Below are 20,728 nucleotides of genomic sequence, written 5' to 3'. Positions count from 1 at the left end.
TCACATTATTTTCATGTATATTTTGAATATTTATAAAAATTGAGTATACAAAGGATCATAAAGCATATCTCAAGAAATTTCAAATGTCTAATATTATATAGGCCAGAGATTGGGAAACTTCTGGGGAGGATCAGAGAATAGATATTTTAGTTACTGTTATGCCAAGCAGTCTCAGCTCTGCAGTTACAGTGTCAGAGTAAACACAGATGATGTACCATAGAATGGATTTGATTCTGTTCCAATAACACTTTATTTACCAAAACAGATGGTAGGCCAGACTTGGGCCAGAGCCACAATATGCTGACCTCTAATAGAGAACAGACACATTGCTCTCAGTGAAATTAAAGTAGAAATCAGTAACAGAATGCACTTAGAAAAACAAAAAGCTCATTATGTTCGGAGACTGAGAAAACATCTTTAAGTAACTCATAGGTCAAGTATTCAAAATTATGAAAAGAACAACACAATCTACTTCCAGAGACTAAGGGAAGAAAATGATAAAGCTGCCCAGAGAAAGGAATAAAGTAACTTTTTATAAACAAACTAAAAGATATTCTGTTGAAAAACTAAGATTAGCATACCTCTGTCGAAAGAGAGCTACAAATAAACAACAGATGGAATTAGAGAGACCATAATAGCAGATGTTACTGAAATTTTTCAATAAGTGGTTGTTACATAACAACTTAATGCCAACAATTTTGACTATTTGGATGGGATAGACCATTTTCTTAAAAGCACAACTTACCAAAGCTGAATTTTTTGGGAAATGAAGATCCTAAACAGTCCAAAAATCACAATATAAATATAACCACTAGTCTTTAAACTTCCACTTGCAAAAGTAGATGATTTTATCAGTGACTTCTACCAAGCATCGTAGGTAATAACAGAAATATTTCTAATAAGTGAACCTTGACAGTAGAGAAACCGAGAGACTAGCCCCTCTCATCTCATAGAGCAAGTGCCTGCTACCTGTGATATTTTTGTTTGGTGTTACCTTAGCTACCTGCTTCAGAATCATTCCAAGATACCTCTGGCAGCTCTGGAAGCTTTGGAAGATACCTCTGGAAGCTTTGCTTCTGCAAAAGCAAGGTTGAATCTCCTAATAGGACATTATCTTTCTGCTCTGTTTATGGGCCATGATGTTATTTAAAAACAGGAAACCTTATTATAAGAGATTTCTTAGAGAAATTATTTCTCATGCTAGCTTTGTTTTGCTGATATTTCACCTATAATGTTTTACAAGATGTTTTCAAAATTTTTAGCTCTCAGTAACAACAAGCATTCGAGTTTGGTGGAAATCACCTGTAAGAACAGCTGAGGGAGAATGATTCCTCCTTGCTTAGTTCCCTAGACAATGGAGACAGGTATATTTTCCTCAATAGAAGCCATTTACCATCTTGTTTCAGGATCTACCATGAAAAGATGTTTTATGCATGCATATATATTACTATTTCAAACTGTATTTAATTGGAATTTTTAATTATGCTTAAAGTTTTTTAATTGTAGCCCCCAAAGTTGGCAAAATTGGGAAGCCCTTCTTATATAACATTTACTCTCAAACTCTTATGCACTCAAACTCAGAAAGTATCATTCACCACAGCATCTAGGCACTGCTGTGTTTTGTAATGACACCAACTATATTTTTGGTAATTGGGATTTTTTTCCGACCCCTCTGGCCTCTCCTCAGCACTCAATTCCAACTAAGACAGGAGCTGTCATGGACCACAAGATGTCACTGTAGGTTTCCCAGCAACCTTTATATAAGAGGTGGATGACCCTTGAAACAAGGATTGACTATTAGGTAACAATTCCCTCTATTTTTCCCAAGAGACTTTGATCAAGTTTACCTTCAGACCCCATCTGCCCTTATCCCCATCACTAAGCCATTAGATGTAGGTATTCATGTTTAGAAAAAACACTGAAAAGTAAAATGGAGCAAGAATGGGGCTCAGCAATGACGCTGAAGACTTACATGTACACGTAGCTTTGTAACGAAGCCCACAGCAAGGCAGCTGCCAAGAACTGAATAATGGCCTTTTCCAGATGCGACTTTGCAAGGGTGGAAATTTGACGCTAACAGGTAAACTCTGCTGTATTTTGGTGATGATTTAAGGTGATAATAGTGCCCTGTAGTTAGTGAACCCTTGGTACCTTAGAGAAAACAGGCATTCTTTTTTTTTTTTTAAAGAATAGGAATTTTACATTTTTTAAGACATTTAGAAAGGGGAGAGACTACAGAGTTTTGCCCCAAGATAAAGGATTTAATCAATTTAGGCATGAGGGCAGCTTATGAACTGGATGGCTCCTTAGAAAATAAGAACTGCTGACCTGTAGAAGCTGATATATTGGAAATAGTGTTTTTGTGAGATTATGATATAGTAGTTGTGACTACAAAGAGCCTGAATCTTTTAAAGATCAGTTCAGTTCAGTTGTGTCCAACACTTCGCGACCCCATGAACTGCAGCACGCCAGGCCTCCCTATCCATCACCAACTCCTGGAGTCTACCCAAACCCATGTCCATCGAGTCGGTGATGCCATCCAACCATCTCATCCTCTGTCGTCCCCTTCTCCTCCTGCCCCCAATCCCTCCCAGCATCAGGGTCTTTTCCAATGAGTGAACTTTTCACATGAGGTGGCCAAAGTATTGGAGTTTCAGCTTCAGCATCAGTCCTTCCAATGAACACCCAGGACTGATCTCCTTTAGGATGGACTGGTTGGATCTCCTTGCAGTCCAAGGGACTCTCAAGCATCTTCTCCAACACCACGGTTCAAAAGCATCAATTTTTCAGCGCTCAGCTTTCTTCACAGTCCAGCTCTCACATCCATACATGACCACTGGAAAACCATAGCCTTGACTAGATGGACCTTTGTTGGCAAAGTAATGTCTCTGCTTTTTAATATGCTGTTTAGGTTGGTCATAACTTTCCTTCCAAGGAGTAAGTGTCTTTTAATTTCATGGCTGCAGTCACCATCTGCAGTAATTTTGGAGCCCCAAAAATAAAGTCTGACACTGTTTCCACTGTTTCCCCATCTATTTCCCATGAGGTGATGGGACCAGATGCCATGATCTTAGTTTTCTGAATGTTAAGTTTTAAGCCAACTTTTTCACTCTCCTCTCACTTTCATCAAGAGGCTTTTTAGTTCCTCTTCACTTTCTGCCATAAGGGTGGTGTCATCTGCATATCTGAGGTTATTGATATTTCTCCCAGCAATCTTGATTCCAACTTGTGCTTCATCCAGCCCAGCATTTCTCATGATGTACTCAGGATATAAGTTAAATAAGCAGGGTGACAATATACAGCCTTGATGTACTCCTTTTCCTATTTGGAACCAGTCTGTTGTTCCATGTCCAGTTGTAACTGTTGCTTCCTGACCTGCATACAGGCTTCTCAAGAGGTAAGATACATACTGAAATATTTGTAGGTGGCAAGACATTGCTTCAAAATAATCATAAGAATAGAGATGGGGAGGGACAGGGGTGGACTGTAGGTGAAACAAGACCAACCATGAATTGGTTAACTATGAACCTGGGTGATGGATGGCATATGTGTTTGAAATATTTTGTAGTTATAAGGAGGGAAGGTGTCAACCCCAATCCACACAGGAGTCTGTTCATCTTAGTCTTCCTTTCCTGCCGGTGGAGGAACTCCAATGATCTAAGTCCCCCAGCTCAGGAATACACCCTCAGAAATCTTTACCTGTTGGTTGCTCATTCATTAGTTATGTGGTATTTATACCACCATTCTGGAGCAGCGAGCTCCTGAAGTTTGTAACTGTGTAAACTTAAACAAAAGAATGAGTTTACCTTTGTGCCCTAGATACAGGTTTTAAAACTGTCAGAACCTGATCCAACTTCCTAGTGTTTCAGAATGTCTTGAAAAAGTTTGTACACTTAACTGTGACTTATATGATTATATAGATTTCTACCATAATCCCTCTTAGATTCCAACTTTTTATTTTGAAGTATCTAAAAGTAATAAGATTTGTCTCCTGCAGAAGCCCCTCCATCTTTTTGATGATTTTCAGTGTCCTCCTGTGAAGATTTTTCAACTTTGTTGTTCAGTCACTAAGTCATGTCCAAGTACTTGCAGCCCAATGGACCGCAGCCCATCAGGCTTCCCTGTCCTTCTCTATCTCCTGGAGTTTGCTCAAACTCATGTACACTGAGTTAATGATGCCATCCAACCATCTCATCCTCTGCTGCCCTCTTCTCCTCTTGCCCTCAATCTCTTCCAGCATCGGGGTCTTTTCCAGTGAGTCAGTTCTTTGCATCAGGTAGCCAAAGTATCAGAGCTTCAGCATCAGTCCTTCCAATGAATATTCATGGTTGATTTCCTTTAGGATTGACTAGTTTGATTTTTCAACTTTAATTGTCCCTTTATCACTGAGGACTGGTAACCAGACCAAACATAGGTCCTGGTGTTTTCAGATACACTAGCATTGTTAAAACAGGGGTGGAATGACTCCTGGGAAGAGAATTGACCTGCTTCACTTCCCACATCCTTCCTACAAGGTGTAAAATTTCATTTTAGTCTTCTTGGGTAGTAATATAATGCCATCTCCCACCTATAGTCTATCTCAGATACTTTTTCTGAGACATGTTCAGAGACCAATGTGAGCTATGAAATATAATTCTTCTTATTTTTCCTTAATGTTTTATCTCATCCTGCTTTGCTTTAAAACATCAGCCTACTCAGAGCCTGAAAATATCCTGTGGTTTATCTAATCCACTTTTTTATTTACACTTGGGAAGATGCTATGTCTGGAGATTTCACAGTGCGTTCTTATTCATACGATCATAGATACCCAGCATTTCAATGATGCTGTCTCAAACATATTCCCTTCACTGTGCATATTTTAATGAAATCATACAGCTGTGCACAATCAGTTCAATCTTCCATCCTTTGTTTTCTCCAGCAAATTAACTGAAACATTTCCCTTCAATTCTATAGAGTCGCTTTAAAAAATTACTTATACTTTTGATATATGTAAAGTTTTTGGAAGAAGTAATTGCGATCTTCTTTGTCCACCTAATTATTTATGTGAATTATTATAGGTATTTACAAGCCATGCACATCTCACCTAACTAAGTATGTGGTTATAGTCAAATCCAGTGACTTTTTCCCCCATTGCACTGGAAATTTGCTTATTTCCTACTATGGACTATAGAAAGCCCTCTTGAGGCTTCTTGGTAATTCTGTATTCAAATTACTCTTTTAAACTAGCATTTTTTTGATTACCCATTATAAGAGCTGCAGTGGTGGACTTGTTGAATGACAGATGTACTTAGAGTTCACAGCCTCATAGGGGAGACAGACATAGATCCTTATAAAACCAGAAGTCCAAAATTGTTAAGACCAAAAGCTGCCCCAGTTCTTATAATAAAGGATTCTATATTTATTTTACAATAACAAAAGAAAAGTGCAAAGCTGAAATGTCAAAAGCTTAAAATGGAAGTTTGTTTTTAGAAACAAAGATCAGTATTTACTTTTACTGTTCATCTTGTTTAGATCTTTGAACTCTGTTTATGGGTACCAGCCTGTGGTGAAGAACTAGTGGTTTGTGACAACTGCCTCCTGTAACCACGCTGGACTCAAAAAGCCCCTTTCTAGGCCACCCTCTAAGGTTTTCTCACCACCTAGGAATGTCTCTCCCATACAAATAGCCTCAGCTAAGCTGATCCCAAGTTCCAGTTTTATTGGAAATGTCTGGCCTCTTGTGTAGTGATATAATATGCCCAGAGCTCACATAACCACCCAGTCCTAGATTCTGAATCAAAGAATGTTGGAGCCAGAAAGAAACCATCTCCTCCAAGCTCCTCATTTTATAGAAAAGGAAACTGAGGTATCATCATGCTATTTGCTCCAGGTCACATAGTTCCAAGGATTAGAAGTTAATCCGAGATAAGGAAAAGATATTCTTGGTATTCATTCACGATAACTTTGAAGTAAATATTGGCAATGCAGTGTGGCAGCAAGTTATTAACAGGGGAAATAATCTTACTCATGAGATGTTTTTTTTTTCTCTTATCCAGCTTGTTATGAGAAAGTAGTACCCCAACAATTTTTTTCCTGTTATATCGGCAGAAAGTAGAACCTAATAATAGTGGGTGAAAAATAGAGATAATGGAATCTGTAACCATTTTTCATCTAGACCCATCCGTGTAACAGGATCACCAGCTCAGTTAATCCCTGGCACCCTGTGATGGTTCAGCCACTGCTCTTGACTCAGTCGTGGACCATGCTCCTTGTTCAGCTTTACATGCCAACAAAAAAATACCAGGCACATGTTCACTTTTTTCCTCTCTTCTGTCCAGCTACTCCTTACTCTGCCTTTTAGGGTGAAAGATCTCAGCTGTACTTAAATTGACTTCTGACGTCTTTTGGTCTAGAAATGACCTCCAGAAAAAAAAAAAAAAAATCACAATAGGGAACTATGCCTATATAAATAGGAAGACTGTGATTTTGTACAGAAGCCAATTCTAAACTTAGATCCTTACAAGATGAGAACATGAGCTCGCTACCAGCTGACCCTAACGCACACACTATTTATTTCTGAGGATGGAGGAGAAAAGCTTGCTGGTCACCCATCACGACCGAGCTTTCTGGCTGCAAGGCTGTTTACTGCTGTTATCAACAGGCGATTTTACATTGGATGGATCTTAGAGATTTCACCCAGGCTTTCATGCTTGTAAGAGAGAGCACATTTCTATTCTGCTTCTGACTAGGAAAGGTGACTCTTTTTTTGCACATTTTTGCTTTCTGTGTCACGCAGATAGTAAATACTTCTGGTGACAGCTGGGTCTCCACTTTAAAAATAGAAAAGCTACTGCCTTCCTGGCCCAGCCCCCACCCCTGCCAGCCCTGCTCCCCGTGTTTCTGCACAGAGTTCAACGTGGAGGCCTTCCTCCAGGGAGCTCACAGGAATCTCTGTGAAAGCACGAAGGGAAGGAAAGAAAGTAGTTAGAAATCCAGCTGCTGACCTTGCTGCTGGCTGGAGCCCTTGCCTCGTGACCCTGGCTGTCCAGGCAGAAACGCCAACCCCACTATGCCCGCAGACGGTGCTTCTGTTGAAGGGAACTGCATTAAGCAGACCCTCCCGAAAAGAAGGCTAGCGAGCATAGACGAATGTTCTTCTAAGCGAAAAGCTAGCTGGGGTATTCTGACCAGTCAAGGTTAGTAGAGCGGCCATTGCAAGTCTGTCGGTGTCCGGAAATAAACGATATTGTCTTTGCAAGTACTAACTTGAAGCTGTGGGTGCTTTCCAAATGTAGACTCTGACCTGGAAATGTATGGCATGGCCAAGGGCTGCACTGTGTCCTTCACCTTAGAGTGTCTGGAAAAGGCCCCTGCAGACTCATTCTTAGGGTTGTGTATTAAACACCTGGGTAAACTCCCTGCATCGCTTACCTTTCTGGCTCAGCAGGTGTTTCTAAGTTGGTGTGGGAGCCAGGAAAGCTGCTATGGAGCAGGAAAAGACTATTTCCAAGCAATTAAATATGAGAATTTCAAAACATTTAAATGGAACCATAAGGTAGGAGGCTAGAAAATGAACAGAAGCACTTCCTTTAAGTGCCCTGGCATAGAGCTCTTAATTTTAATCATAAAAATATGAAAGCCATGGAGGAGAATGAGCACAGTGCCAAAAAGGAACTGTGCAAGGGAATTACTTTTTAAAAGAACAAGTGTTCACTTTTGTAAAACATCAATATGGTTGATGATAGACTTAATGTTGGAAGTGCAGATTTAGAGATAAAAATAACCCCCTATTCCCCTACAATGTAAAAGTTGCATTTACTATAGAATGGTTGGGGTCTGATGGATATTGTTTAGAAATTGTTATAAATTTGTAAAACATGCAAATGTATTTTTAAATAGGATAAAATACTGATTTCCTTAATAGACTGAGAAAGCAATCTGATTTTTCCCCCACCCCAGCTACCCAGCCCAACATACATTTCTTTTGCCTTACTTTTTAACAATTTGGTGATCAATAAAGGTTAAGAACAAATTAGCATGGATTAAAAAAACAGGTGACTACACAGAAAACAATTTAACAAATCAACAAGCATTTATTCATCCACCAATAGACATTATTGATGTGGTAGGTATTCGGGATATGCAGTGAGCAAACTGTAGCATGTCCCACTGTCTAAGATCTTCCACTGCAGCAGTAATAAGTTCTACGAAGAAAAACAGATCAGGGAAATGAGACAGAAAGAGTAGTCGTAGGGGTAGGATGGTCTCATAAAAGATGGTCAGAGAAGAGCTCCCCTATGAGGCGATTCCAGTGGAGAATAAAAGTTGGCCATAAGCCGTGTGTGTGTCTCCCAGAAAGAAACCCCACAGGCAGAGGGCACAGAAGCCCAGATGTTTAGCATGGCTGAATGAGGACCGCAGGTGTAGGGAACGGGTGGAACTGGTCACACTGGTCAGAAATTCCTTGGATTTTACTCTGGGGGAGAAAGAAAGCCATTGGAATGTTTCTCACTTTACAAGAATCCTCGTGTTTTGGATAGACTGTTGGAAGCACATGGGTGGAAACACACAGACCTGTCAGGAGGCAATTGCATTAGGTCAGGCGGGCATGATGGTGGCTTGTGACTAGGGTAGTAGCAGTGGACGTTATGAGACAATAGTGGAAGCTGGATTATGTTTGAATGGGCGAAGCAAAAGGACCTACCAGTGTTTGACTGTGGGGTATGAGAAATAGAAATTCAGGAATACACGAAGGCTGTTGGTCCTGAAGCACCTGGATGGTGGAGTTGCCATTTACTGATAGGAAGGAGACCTGGGAGGATCACAGGCAGAGCTCAGTCTGCGGTGTGTTCAGTTGCATGGTCTGCTTAGACAGCCAAGTGGAAAAGGTGAAGAGTCAGTTGGAAATACACATCTTGAATTTAGAGGGCAGAGCTGGTCTGAAGATACAGATTTGGGGTGATCAACATGTGGATAATATTTACATCAGTGGGACTAGAAGAGATCCTCCCAAGAATGAATGTAGATGAGGCAAGGACTGAGCTTGAGATGCGGATCCACAAAAAATAAAAGACTAAAGAGAAGTAACTTGTTTAATAATAACTGCCTCCCTGCAAATAGCACAGGAAATAGTCAACACATATGAAGCTTTCCTTTAAACTGCTGTGCTTAAATTTAAGATCATATTATTAGTGCCAGGTGACAGAAGGGATGGTAACCCTGTTTTAAAACAATGGAGAAGCAAAAAGAATAGTTGGTTTTGAGAGAAACATGATGACTTTCCTTTTAAAGATGTCTTGAGATGTCAGCAAAATATCTACAGGAATGTCCAGAATTAAATTTTGTAATGTGTCACAAAAATTCATAGAAAAGGCCAGGCATAGAGGTATTGATTGAAGAGCTCTCTGTGTGGATGTGACCACTGTCTCTGAATTTTGACCGTTCCCTGTCCATTTATATCTCCTACAGACACATGTAAGAGGAATAAGATGAGCTAAAGTTTTGTTATCTTAAATAAATTACTGTATTTCCTGTATAGAAGATGCAGTGAAAAGCTCATAGGACAGACGTACAGAGGTATTTGTTTAAAATGGAATTTGGATTGTATTGTCATATTTCAAATGCGTTTAGTACAAATGTGCTAAGTACATTCGTGATCACTACAATCCTATGATGGAAACAGAATTATCCTTCCCTTTAAAGCTGAGAAAACTGAGGCTCAAGAGTCCATCTGTGCTGGCCTCTGAGCTCAGGTCTCTGTGATGAAGTCCAGCAGGCTCTGTCCACAACAGCAATGGTAACTGGTTTTTATGAAATGTGTTAAATAGTCTTTCTCCCTTGATTTTGGATGTTCATGGGAGAACTACTGTCTTTACTTCGTTAAAAATTTAGTCCTATTTCTTGAGACAAACTGCACCAATGCTTTCGTTTATCTGTGTGGGTGTCTTTTTTTTTTTTTTTCTGTTCTGGCCCATACCCTATATTCTTGTAAGATAACCGAGGGCTGCGAGATCATGAGCAGGAAATCAATCAGAATAAGTGGCAGGTCCGTGCAAGTCTGCACATGTACCTAAAGTTCCCAAGGTATAGCTCGCTCTGGTGGTCTCAGATCCGGACTAGCATTATGTTCAGGAAATAAATGACAAGGACATAATCTGAGTGGAAAGACAAGGATGGTCTCAGTCTTTGAAGAGACTGGTTTCGGCAATATGTTACTTCCCTAATCGACCACATCATCAAGGATTTGTGTGGCTCTATTAATCTGCCCATCAGAAAAGTACTCAGTAAGGGTCAGTAAATCCCCAGTGATTTTAAAAGTATTTTATAAACCTGTGGATAGGGATGCATTAGATGTCCTTGAGTCTGAAACTTCGCCACATCTTTGGATCTTCTTTAAGACAAATAACATGAAATTGCATAGTTTTAAAAATTGGCCATGGAAGTTCCAGGTTCTCGACTTCACAGTAAATCCACGTCCATCACAAGGATTGTTGATTTAAGACCTGCAGTCTGTAAAGTGTATTAGCACTTTGCTCTCTGATTCATATATGAAGATGTCATTGCTTTCCATCTCTCCTTGTCATCTCCTGTTTGAGATGACCGTCCTGACGTTACCGTTCGGGACCACTGAGGAGAATCCGGTGTAACCCAAACCCAGAGAGCCCCCTTCACCACTCCTAAATCTGCTCTCTGATGAGTCCTGCTTCCACATCTGCTGATGGGACTAGGATGGGGAGAAGGCAAAGACTTTCTGAAAAATAAAATGGTTTCATCATAACCCTGGGCAGAGATCCAAGTGTAACACTTTTATTTCATTGCAGAACACATACTGTAAGAAGGAGGGTGGGAAATGAATTGGGAACAATCAGTTTCTCAAAGAGCAGTGAGCAATAATAAGAGGCAATTCTGAAAAGAAATCTGATTTTCCAAAAGCTGTTTTTCTTTTTGGAGGTGAAAGGTCATGTTACAAGGAGCTTAGAGCTCCATAAAATGGCTGAACAGAGCTAACACATACATGGCAAGTGACTTTTTTTTTTTTTCAATGCTGATCAAAAAAAAAAGATATGAGTCGGATTTACCTCAACAGTGGCTGGCTTGAAGTGCCGTGGGGAGATGGTGATTTAGGTATGTTATAGACCCTTACGGACCTGTAAATATCTGAGAACGTGAATGTTTTTGCTCTGGTAAGGTGGTTGTTTACAGAATACGACAGGCTTGCTCCCTGTAAATTATATACCAGATGCCCTGGAACCGGTGTTATTTCTAAATATAGGCACTCGCCTCCCATGTGGCTGCAGGGAGACCGAAGCAGTGAGCATTAGATTAGCTGGTGAAAGTTACAGACTTTTTGTAAAACATTTTCACATTGAATAATTTATCCTAAGGAGTTCAACTGAACTTTTATTTTTTAAATCTTAGATACCCAATGTAAAGTCTAACAAGATTGTAGAGTTTAAAAAGTTGTAAATGAAGATGTTTATTTTTTTTCTGGTCTTGAGAAAGCTTATAAATCTTTATACTGTAAAGCATATCTGTATTGAAAGGTAAGATATTTAATATTGAATATATCTGAATAGAAATTTGCAGTTGCTGATTTTCAGATGTTTGAAAGGGAGAAGCAGGGAGGGGTGAAGGTTTAGTTCAAAACAGAAACTGGAGCGTGATGGATCCTCTGATTCTCACATGTTACCAGATTAATTATAGAAATTCATCTAAGGAATTATAAGGAAGCAGACCAGGTTGGGTTGCTTGGGAGTTAAGTAAGCAGAATTCAAAACAAAAACTTTTTTTCATTGACTCGCCAGCATGTACTATAAATTACTCCTGTAATGGATTGCTATGACTTTATTTCTCAGAGCTTACTTAGGAAAGAAAAAGATAGCAACAGTGTTGATCATTGGCTTAAATACATTTATGAATCATTCAATTGCTTTATATGGTTTATTTAATTAAACTGATAGCACTGAAAATCATTTTGGTCAATAGATGCTGTTACTTATGGCTTGAGTTCCCCTAATTTTGGAGAAGAATTGTTCCTTTAAATTCATATTAAAAACCTCCTGAATGTATCCGTTCATATTTAACAAAGAATGCAAGGTATTATTTGTGCATTTACGTGGCAGGCATGCACTTAGCATGCTCCTTTCCAGCCTGCTCTCAATCCTGTCTCACAGGTAGTATTTTTCCCATTTTATGAGCAAATTGACCCTCAGAGAGTTTAGGTCCCCCCTAAAGGCCACCACCCTAATCTGGTATTCAAGGCCAGGCCTGCCCAGTCGCTCCGTCTTTTTCCTCCATGACCCTTCTGGGCTCCAACCTGCATCTCATCTCTCTCTTTCTCCCGGTCTCCATTTCTCTCACCTCCTCCTCCTCTACCCCACCCCACTGCTTTTAGGCCACAAGCAGCAGGGCTCCTGGGCAGGTGAGCAGAGCTGAGTCCACCCAGGAAAATATTAGTTAATGGGGCAGCGACTCTCAGAAGACTGGCCCCTGCCTTTCAGGCCAAGGGAGCCCTCTCCCACACCATATATTCCCAGTGGGTTTCTCACTGACCACCACCCACACTCTCCTGCAGACTGTGAGACATTTAATTCCCTTCTCATGCCAGTGGAGTTCCTATGAATAGAGATAATAGCAAATGCACATACAAAACTCTGGCTTCAGTTTTTTGTTTTTTTTTTCCATAAAGGACTTGAGGCTTGGTGATTAAAAAAAATGGCAATGGGGACAGAAAGCTCTGTGACCATCTTGGAGGAGAATAGGGGGCTGTGATGGGTGGTAAATTCAGTAAACACTTACATTTCTTTATTTTGGCCCTGATGTGGCCTATTTTCTGAATGATGCTTTTCCATTTTTTCTGTCTTTTGTGAACAACAGCAAGCAATGCTGAATGGTCCAGAAGACTAATGAAATCATTTTGATGGATAAATTGTATGTAAAATAGGAATATCTAGTACCCCTCAGTTGTAAGTATTATTAATTTTTCTGCCCCTTACAGTCTTAATAGTTTACTAGAAAGAAATAAGTCCAAAATGAATCCAAAAGGCCATTTCTGTAGACTGTTCTGGTTAATTGCCACATTACCCAGTGACGGTGGAAGAATGGGCGGTGATAACAGATCAGCCTCATATAATTCAGCATAAGTGTTCAGCGATAAAGTAAGGATAATGAAATTTATTAACCCATTATATAGGAGGGAGCATTATAAATCATTATAAATATTATAAATGAATATTTAAATTCAAACATTTATTTAAACATTGATTACTTAAAACCTTGTTAATTTACTACTGCTGTGTTGAATAAATGAACATAGTGGTTTTACACATATAACCTGTTTGGAAAATTAATAATTTGCTTATTTAAACATTCACCATGAAAACTGATATATGTTCTGAAGTCCTCCAGAGTTGTGCTCTGTAGTCAAGTTGTTTAATGATAAAACAAACAACTGCATATGATTTTGAAAGCATTGAATTTTATCTTCATAGATGGAACTTGAAACATAACTGTTCCCCCCAAAGACTTACTTATGATGATGACTTTAGCATTTTATTTTGTGAGAACATAAGGCTTCATTTCTTATAGATTATTATTTTCTTGCCAGATTTGCCCTATTAACAAATAGTTATTGGGGTACACTAATTCAATTCTGCTTTTAATATGATATGGGAGTGTTGCATCCTGGAAAGAAACAATACCCCAAAACTAATAAAAGATAACTCTTTGTTCAGTTGATAATTCAAAGAATTTGATGTTGGGCTTATTAATTTTTTGGATAAGCAGGAAATAATGCTGGGTGGAAAGGCAAAACAATGGCAATCGAGTTGTAACAATTCAGTTCTGGAATTAGAGTATGTGACTCTTTTTAAATGTTTTCATTTCTTCTAGTGCTTTCACTTCCTCAACTTTAAAACAGAAATAATAACGATACGTACCTCAAAGAGTTGGTGCCAGGTGCGTGCACGCTCCTTTGTGTCCAACTCTTTGAGACCTAATGGACTGTAGCCTGCCAGGTTCCTCTGTCCATGGGATTCTCCAGACAAAAATACTGGAGTGGGTTGCATTTCCATGGGGTCGGAAAAGAGTTGACAACAAGAACCACCATGAGGGTTTGCTCTAACTCATAGATTTTTGTTTTCTTTCTTTTCTGGAAGGTTCCTGGGCAGATCGGTCACCACTACATGAAGCAGCCAGTCAAGGTCGTCTTCTAGCTCTGAGAACATTGTTATCACAGGTAAAATATAACATATACTTTTATAATGTAATATATTATAATACATAAGTTTATGATATAACTTATAGTTTAAAATTTGTCTCTGTTCCCTGAGCATACAGCATTCATTATCAATAGTAATCAACTCAAAAACAACAAAATTGCTTAATAACTTTTACTGGCTTTTTATTTTAACTCATATTGTTAGCCAAACCCATAGTTTCTCATTTATCTTTTGAAACATGTTTTAAAACATTTTGGCAATGTATGACAAAACCCACTGCAATGTTGTGAAGTAATTAGCCTCCAACTAATAAAAATAAATGAAAAAAAAGAAGAAATAGTTAAAAAAAAATAAAACATTTTGGTATAGTCTTATGTCTTAGTATTTCAAATTTCTCACACATTTTAAATATGCTTACATCAGTACAGTGGTGTGCAGCTAATTGTAGGCTTAGTTTGGTCATAAAATATCCAAGAAAGGGTAATCAGACCAGATGCTGTAACAATGCTTTTTACATTATGGTAATCTGTAGTAAGTTATGGGGGTTTGCCTATGAAAGCCACAAAACAGTCATTTTTACACCTCTCTGATATCAGACTCACCGGAGGAAAAAATAAAGCACAGAGTCCTTTTAAAGGACTCTGGCTTGGCCAGTGGGATATGAATGCACACCCAGATCCGGAAGTCCTTGCCCTGGTGCTTCTCAGAATCAGGGAGACAGGAGTTTTCTCAAAGGACTACAAGGGGAGGAAGTGTTGTGTTACCCACTTTAAGTAACACTGCCCTGGGCTCTGGTCACCTGGACTCCAGGCTGGCACTTGAGGTGAACCACAGCCTGTCAGAGCTTCCTTTTACTCACCTGTGAACTGAGGTTGCAGAACAAGACACTCCTTAGGGCCTTCCAGTTCTGGGATAATCTGCTGACTATGTGGTTCGCTCATCACTTGATGAAATATACAATAAAAACTGCAAAACCATCACTAACTCCTGAGGGGCAACCCCTCTGAAAGGGTCACGCAGTTCTTGGAGAGGAGGACAGTCTTAGGAGATTTGTAAGCGCATGTCCACAGACAGGCCAGCCGAGAGGGTCAGAGGCTGTGTCTGGAGACCTTCTGAGACGGAACCAGGACCCTTGCAGAGGCTTCTGTCATCGGTCACCCTCGTGGGCAGTGGCTGGTAATCAGCTCTCCAGGTCTGGCTGCGGACTGGCCAATTTGAAACCTCTGATAGGGTGATTCAAGGGATCTTTAAAAATTGCCACTCGCTAGTAGCAAAGATTTGGGATGATATTTATTTTCTTGCCTTCATTTTAAGATTCTTCGTGTCCTTCCTGGTGTTGTTATAGATCATGGTAACCTGTAAGATGTTATGGGCCTTTGGCCACAAAAATCTTCCTGTGATGGTGGTAATATGATTGTCCGTAGAGTGAATTATCAAATATAGCAGGAAGGCAAGGAACCTTTTTCCCTAGCAACAGTTAAATATTTTAGACTGATATCATTAGTTTATTTGGAATAAAAATATTTAGGTTTTACTTAATTTTGATTGAATAATAAAATAAGACATTTTCTGTATGCTGGGCATTTTAATCATTATTGCTTTGCATGTATCATCTCATTTAATCATACCAATATATTTAGAGGTTAGAGTAGCAATCCGAATTTAAAAAATACTGCATTATGGCACTTCAAACTCATATCTAACTGACTCTATATTGAGACTTGTTAATCCGAATTTAAAAAAATACTGCATTATGGCACTTCAAACTCACATCTAACTGACTCTGTATTGAGACTTGTTAACCACCAGCATATAATCTAGTTGATGTGGCTCAGAGCGGGCTGCCCCAAATATGTCAAGGTGGCTCAGAATCTGTCCGACAAACCACTTAAGGCTGTGTGGGATGCAATATTGATGGTTACAACAGTTTGGTTCAGGGGATCTCACAGCTGCGTGGCTCTGGGTGTTTGAACTGGTCGTGCCTGCTAATCTGAAATCCAATTTTCCTGAGATGTTCTGGTCTTTGCTATCACCTTCTAATGACAGTTACACAGGGGATCTTTCTCTGACTTTCTGCCCACGTTTCAAAATTATTGATGTCATATTTAGGGTTATAATGTCAACGCAGTGACCATAGACCATGTCACGCCATTACATGAAGCCTGCCTTGGAGATCACGTGGCCTGTGCCAGGACACTTCTGCAAGCTGGAGCCAACGTAAGTACCCCCGGAATGCATTCCCCATCCCACATGGGCTGCCTGAGAGAAGCAGGCAAAGTCCTCATTTTGCTTCTCTTGCCTTCTTAGTAGTTTTCAAAAATAGAGCAAAAAGAAAGCTCTCAAATTGCCTGTTAGCACTCCAAGCACGACTTCCAATCTTTGTAAAAGAATGTGTAGCACACTGCAGGGTATGGAGTATCCCTTAGGCTATTTCCTGCTTTTGCGATTCTAAATAACAATAGACGAACGTCTTTAAGCTATAATGTTTGCTCATCTTTTGAATTTATTTTTTTAGATAAATTCTCAGAAATAGGATTTCCAATTTCAGCTGCCAACCAGCAAAGTGGCTTCATCACTATTACATTTGTACCTTTTTCCCCCTACCTACCAAGTACCTAATCATTTAATTCATTTCTGTGTATTTGATTCTAGAGTTTTTTTTCCCCAGAATTCCACTAGTTTCATGCCCACTCCTGTGGATTATCCACCACTTCATATTTCTATTTACCCCTTAGCATTTTCAAGCTTTGCTTACGGATGTGTGTGTGAGCTTAAATAGGCTTTGTTACGTTTACTGCACACTCCTTCTCAGTTAATATCTGTTTCCACACACGTACCTGTTTTGAATGGCTGACAGCGAATGGCGAGTGGTTCTGTGACTCTCATCCTCAGAGCTCTGGTTTGGTCTAGGTAAACGCGATCACCATAGACGGCGTGACCCCCTTATTCAACGCATGTTCACAAGGCAGCACCAGCTGCACAGAACTGCTCCTGGAATATGGCGCCAAACCCCAGCTGGAGTCCTGCCTGCCTTCCCCTACTCACGAGGCGGCCAGCAAAGGTGACTGTGGCTGGGTGAAGTGACAAGGGGAGAAAGTCCCTTCGGCCGCAGGCATAGTGAATAAGGCTGCGGGGAGAAGCCTGGGGGGCCGCTGTGTGTGGGAGGTGGGGGTTCAGGAGACAAGCTCACCTGTACTTTGTGTTGGCAGGTCACCACGAATGTCTGGAAATCCTGATATCCTGGGGTGTAGATGTTGACCAAGACATTCCCCATCTGGGAACCCCTCTGTATGTAGCTTGCATGTCCCAGCAGTTCCATTGCGTCCGGAAGCTTCTTTACGCTGGTAATTTTCTATACCCCATCTTCCGTTCTGTCTGTACACACAAGCGGTTCTTCAGCTTCGTGTTGACTTTTCTAAATAAGCTTCTTTAAAAATTACACCTTATGGATAAAAATATTCTTATTCTAAGCATCCTCACCTATAACTCTAAAATCCATAAAAAGAAGCACATTTGTGGTAACTCCACTTGACCTTAAAACTCCAAAAGTCCTACCTGTAAAAGGTCATAAAATTAAAATCCTCAAGGTTGGATATAATGGTGCCAAAGATCTCTATCTTTGTGAACAAACCTATCAAAAGAAACGTTAGGGATTATAACTGCTTAGGTAACCTTGTCTTTCAAGACTTTGCCCCACTTTGTAATTTACCCAAAAAGACTTAATACCCTTTCACTTTCTTGAAATAAGCCAATTCCTTAAAGTTCAGCTTCAGCCCCTAAGAAACTATTCATAATCTTCTGAGACCATGTGGTATCTTCTACTCTAGGACTGCGAGCCCTTTTAAGATATGAATTAGATCTTTTTTTCCATCAACTCTTCCCTCTAGCTCAGTGCCTCTCATGTGACAGGTGCTCAAAATATACATAAAATGAGTAAATGGATTTCTGTAGTTTTTATTGTTTATGACACTCATTCAGACTCTGATATATGAAAGTGAAAGTGTTAGTCACTCAGTCCTGTCCGACTTTTTGTGACCCCATGGACTGTAGCCCTCCAGGCTCCTCTGTCCATGGGATTTCCCAGGCAAGAATACTGGAGTGGGTTGCTACTCCCTTCTCCAGGGGATCTTCCCAACTCAGGGATAGAACTTGGGTCTTGCACATTGCAGGCAGATTCTTTACCATCTGAGCCACCAGGGAAGTCATGTATATTTTTAGTAATCCTATTATGTGTTACTCACTTCATCTTGGCTAAATTATAGACTTCTTCAAGCAGTGTCTGCATCCACTATTTCTTTCTCTTTATACCTACTAAGAGTCTTAAACATGAGTTCTGCTAATAATGGCTGGCAGATTGTTATTTTCTGGCACTGTTCACCCATAAATTTGTATAACCAGAAGAACTTGTTCTTTACAACCTTCTTTATTTTGCTTGCAATGTTATTCTCTTCCCAATATTTTTTTTTTTTTTAAATATGGAACGCTTCACGAATTATATTGGGCAAAAAAAAAAAAACAAAAAAAAACAAGCTGAAGCAGTATTGTTAGTAATTGTGGATTTGGTTGTTATTTGCAGGCTCTGGTCTCCCATAAAATTGGTGTAACCAATGAAATTTATGCTTTCTCTATGGAGACTTTGTTATGGAATATAATTTTTTCACTAAATCTGTATATTTGATTTAAAAATATTGAAAACAAATACATTTACTGAAACTTGAGAGTATCAGGAGGGCCATAGAGGGACTCATGAAATGTGCTGCTTCTTATAAACATCATCGGTTTTATTGATGGTGTCAGAAAGCAGAGCTGAGAAGGACTTAATGGATTTTTATTAACAGGCTTGTCTTGGTGTTATAACTTTTTATGTATTGGAAAACGGGATCATTATTCTTTACAATATTAAACAGCACATATTCATTGCACGTGTGTCAAATGACCACCATGTGCCAGGGGTTTGCACCAAGATAAAATAACTGTGTAATAGGTAATTTAACAAGTAAGGATATTTTAATATAAGCATTTAAAAAACTTACTTTGCATGCAGAAATATAATGTGCTCTTCTATTTAAAAGGCTCAGCGCCTTTATATACTTATTGAATTAAACTGTCTGAGTGAGAGGGGGACAAATCTGTATACATTTTACCCAAAGAGCTCACATATCTACAGTCATAAGTTTTCTAAGAAACCAAACAGCTCTATTGCCTTAAAATAAATGAAAAGAATAAGAACAATAAGCTCTTAAATAATCCTAAGAATGATCCATTGTGAGGAAAATGATTATGTCAACCTAATTGTGCACTGTAAATACTAGTTAATATGATTACTTTGGGAATTGTGTAAAATTAAAAAAAAATAATTATGAGATTTTTCAAGCAAGAGGAAAATATTAGAGGACCTAACGGAAGTGTGAACTCTCCATCCAGGTGTATTGCATTTTAAGATGTAATACATGTACATATGAAGCATATTTATGAGATCTGCATGTGCATATATATTGCATACAAAGAAGTAGCTCATCGTAGAGAATTGAGGTCCTCTTTGTGGCTGACACATCTGCCTCCCTTTGCTGAGGGAGGTGATTCGTCTCACAAACCATCATTCCTCATTTCCGTGTAGGCGCTGATGTACAAAAAGGCAAATATTGGGATACTCCATTACACGCTGCTGCTCAACAGTCCTGTACGGAAATTGTAAACTTACTGCTAGAATTTGGAGCGGACATCAATGCCAAAAACACAGATCTTCTGCGACCTGTCGATGTGGCGACTTCTAATAGTTTGGTGGAAAGATTATTGCTTCAGCATGAAGGTAAGAAGAATCTATGAGGGCATTAAAAACATTTTGAAGGGCTTGAAATAGATGAAATTAGAAGACTTTTTGTTGGCATGTAAAATAACAATGGCATAACATTTGGAATATTTGTTGAAGGAAGATAACTTTTTAACTTGGGTTGCATCCATAAAGAAGGTATCATGAGGATTTTGATTTTCTTTGTTCTCATCTTCCCTAAATTCTGTATTCCTTCAGTTAAGTTAAATATATTATTTTTTGACAGTAAACAATATGTTGATTCTGTTTAAATATATATTTCTTAATATATATCTTGAAATATGCCCCATTTTATAAGGATATGCATCATCTACAGTGTGTTATAGAAACATAATCATGAAGTATTTTTGTTCTAAAACAGAAATTCTAAAGCCTGGTCTAGACACTAGAGTAAAATTTGCTTCGGCTTAAATAGTTAACCTAATTTGAGAAAAATAATTTTTTTTAATTCCCCCTTTAGTGCATAACACTTCTTGGAGCTGTTGATTTATATGTCCTTCATAAAGCAGGAGATTTATGTCTCCTTCAAAAAGCAAAAAGCCTTGTTTATGAAGCTTTATAAACAACAATAATTTCATAAGCCCAAAGATTAAAATATTTTAAAGAACATGCATGGATTATATCTCAATTATAATAAAGTCTTACAAATAAAAGCAATACATATGCTTATATAAATTTCCCTAGGTTAATGGGTTTCCCA

At 39.0% G+C, this 20,728-nt stretch overlaps 1 protein-coding gene across 3 annotated transcripts in view; it reads left to right on the top strand.

Moving 5' to 3' along the window:
* Positions 1 to 20,728, top strand: part of ASB5 (ankyrin repeat and SOCS box containing 5) — a 40,327-nt gene that overhangs the window by 17,347 nt on the left and 2,252 nt on the right. Inside the window, exons 1-6 of one of the 3 annotated variants that reach the window (XM_043454482.1) lie at positions 7,034 to 7,175; positions 14,136 to 14,215; positions 16,308 to 16,415; positions 17,109 to 17,259; positions 17,408 to 17,542; positions 19,816 to 20,007. In XM_043454482.1, the coding sequence (XP_043310417.1) occupies positions 7,049 to 7,175; positions 14,136 to 14,215; positions 16,308 to 16,415; positions 17,109 to 17,259; positions 17,408 to 17,542; positions 19,816 to 20,007 (793 nt within the window). In that variant the 5' untranslated portion in view covers positions 7,034 to 7,048. Of the gene's footprint in view, positions 1 to 7,033; positions 7,176 to 11,027; positions 11,104 to 14,135; positions 14,216 to 16,307; positions 16,416 to 17,108; positions 17,260 to 17,407; positions 17,543 to 19,815; positions 20,008 to 20,728 lie in introns of those variants that run through there. The other 2 variants (XM_043454483.1, XM_043454481.1) reach the window with 2 other exon arrangements.

The sequence above is a fragment of the Cervus canadensis genome, chromosome 31 (genome assembly GCF_019320065.1).
Source record: "Cervus canadensis isolate Bull #8, Minnesota chromosome 31, ASM1932006v1, whole genome shotgun sequence".
NCBI lineage: Eukaryota > Metazoa > Chordata > Mammalia > Artiodactyla > Cervidae > Cervus > Cervus canadensis.
Note: the sequence above shows the minus strand (reverse complement) of the source record. Positions and strands in the feature narration are given on the sequence as shown.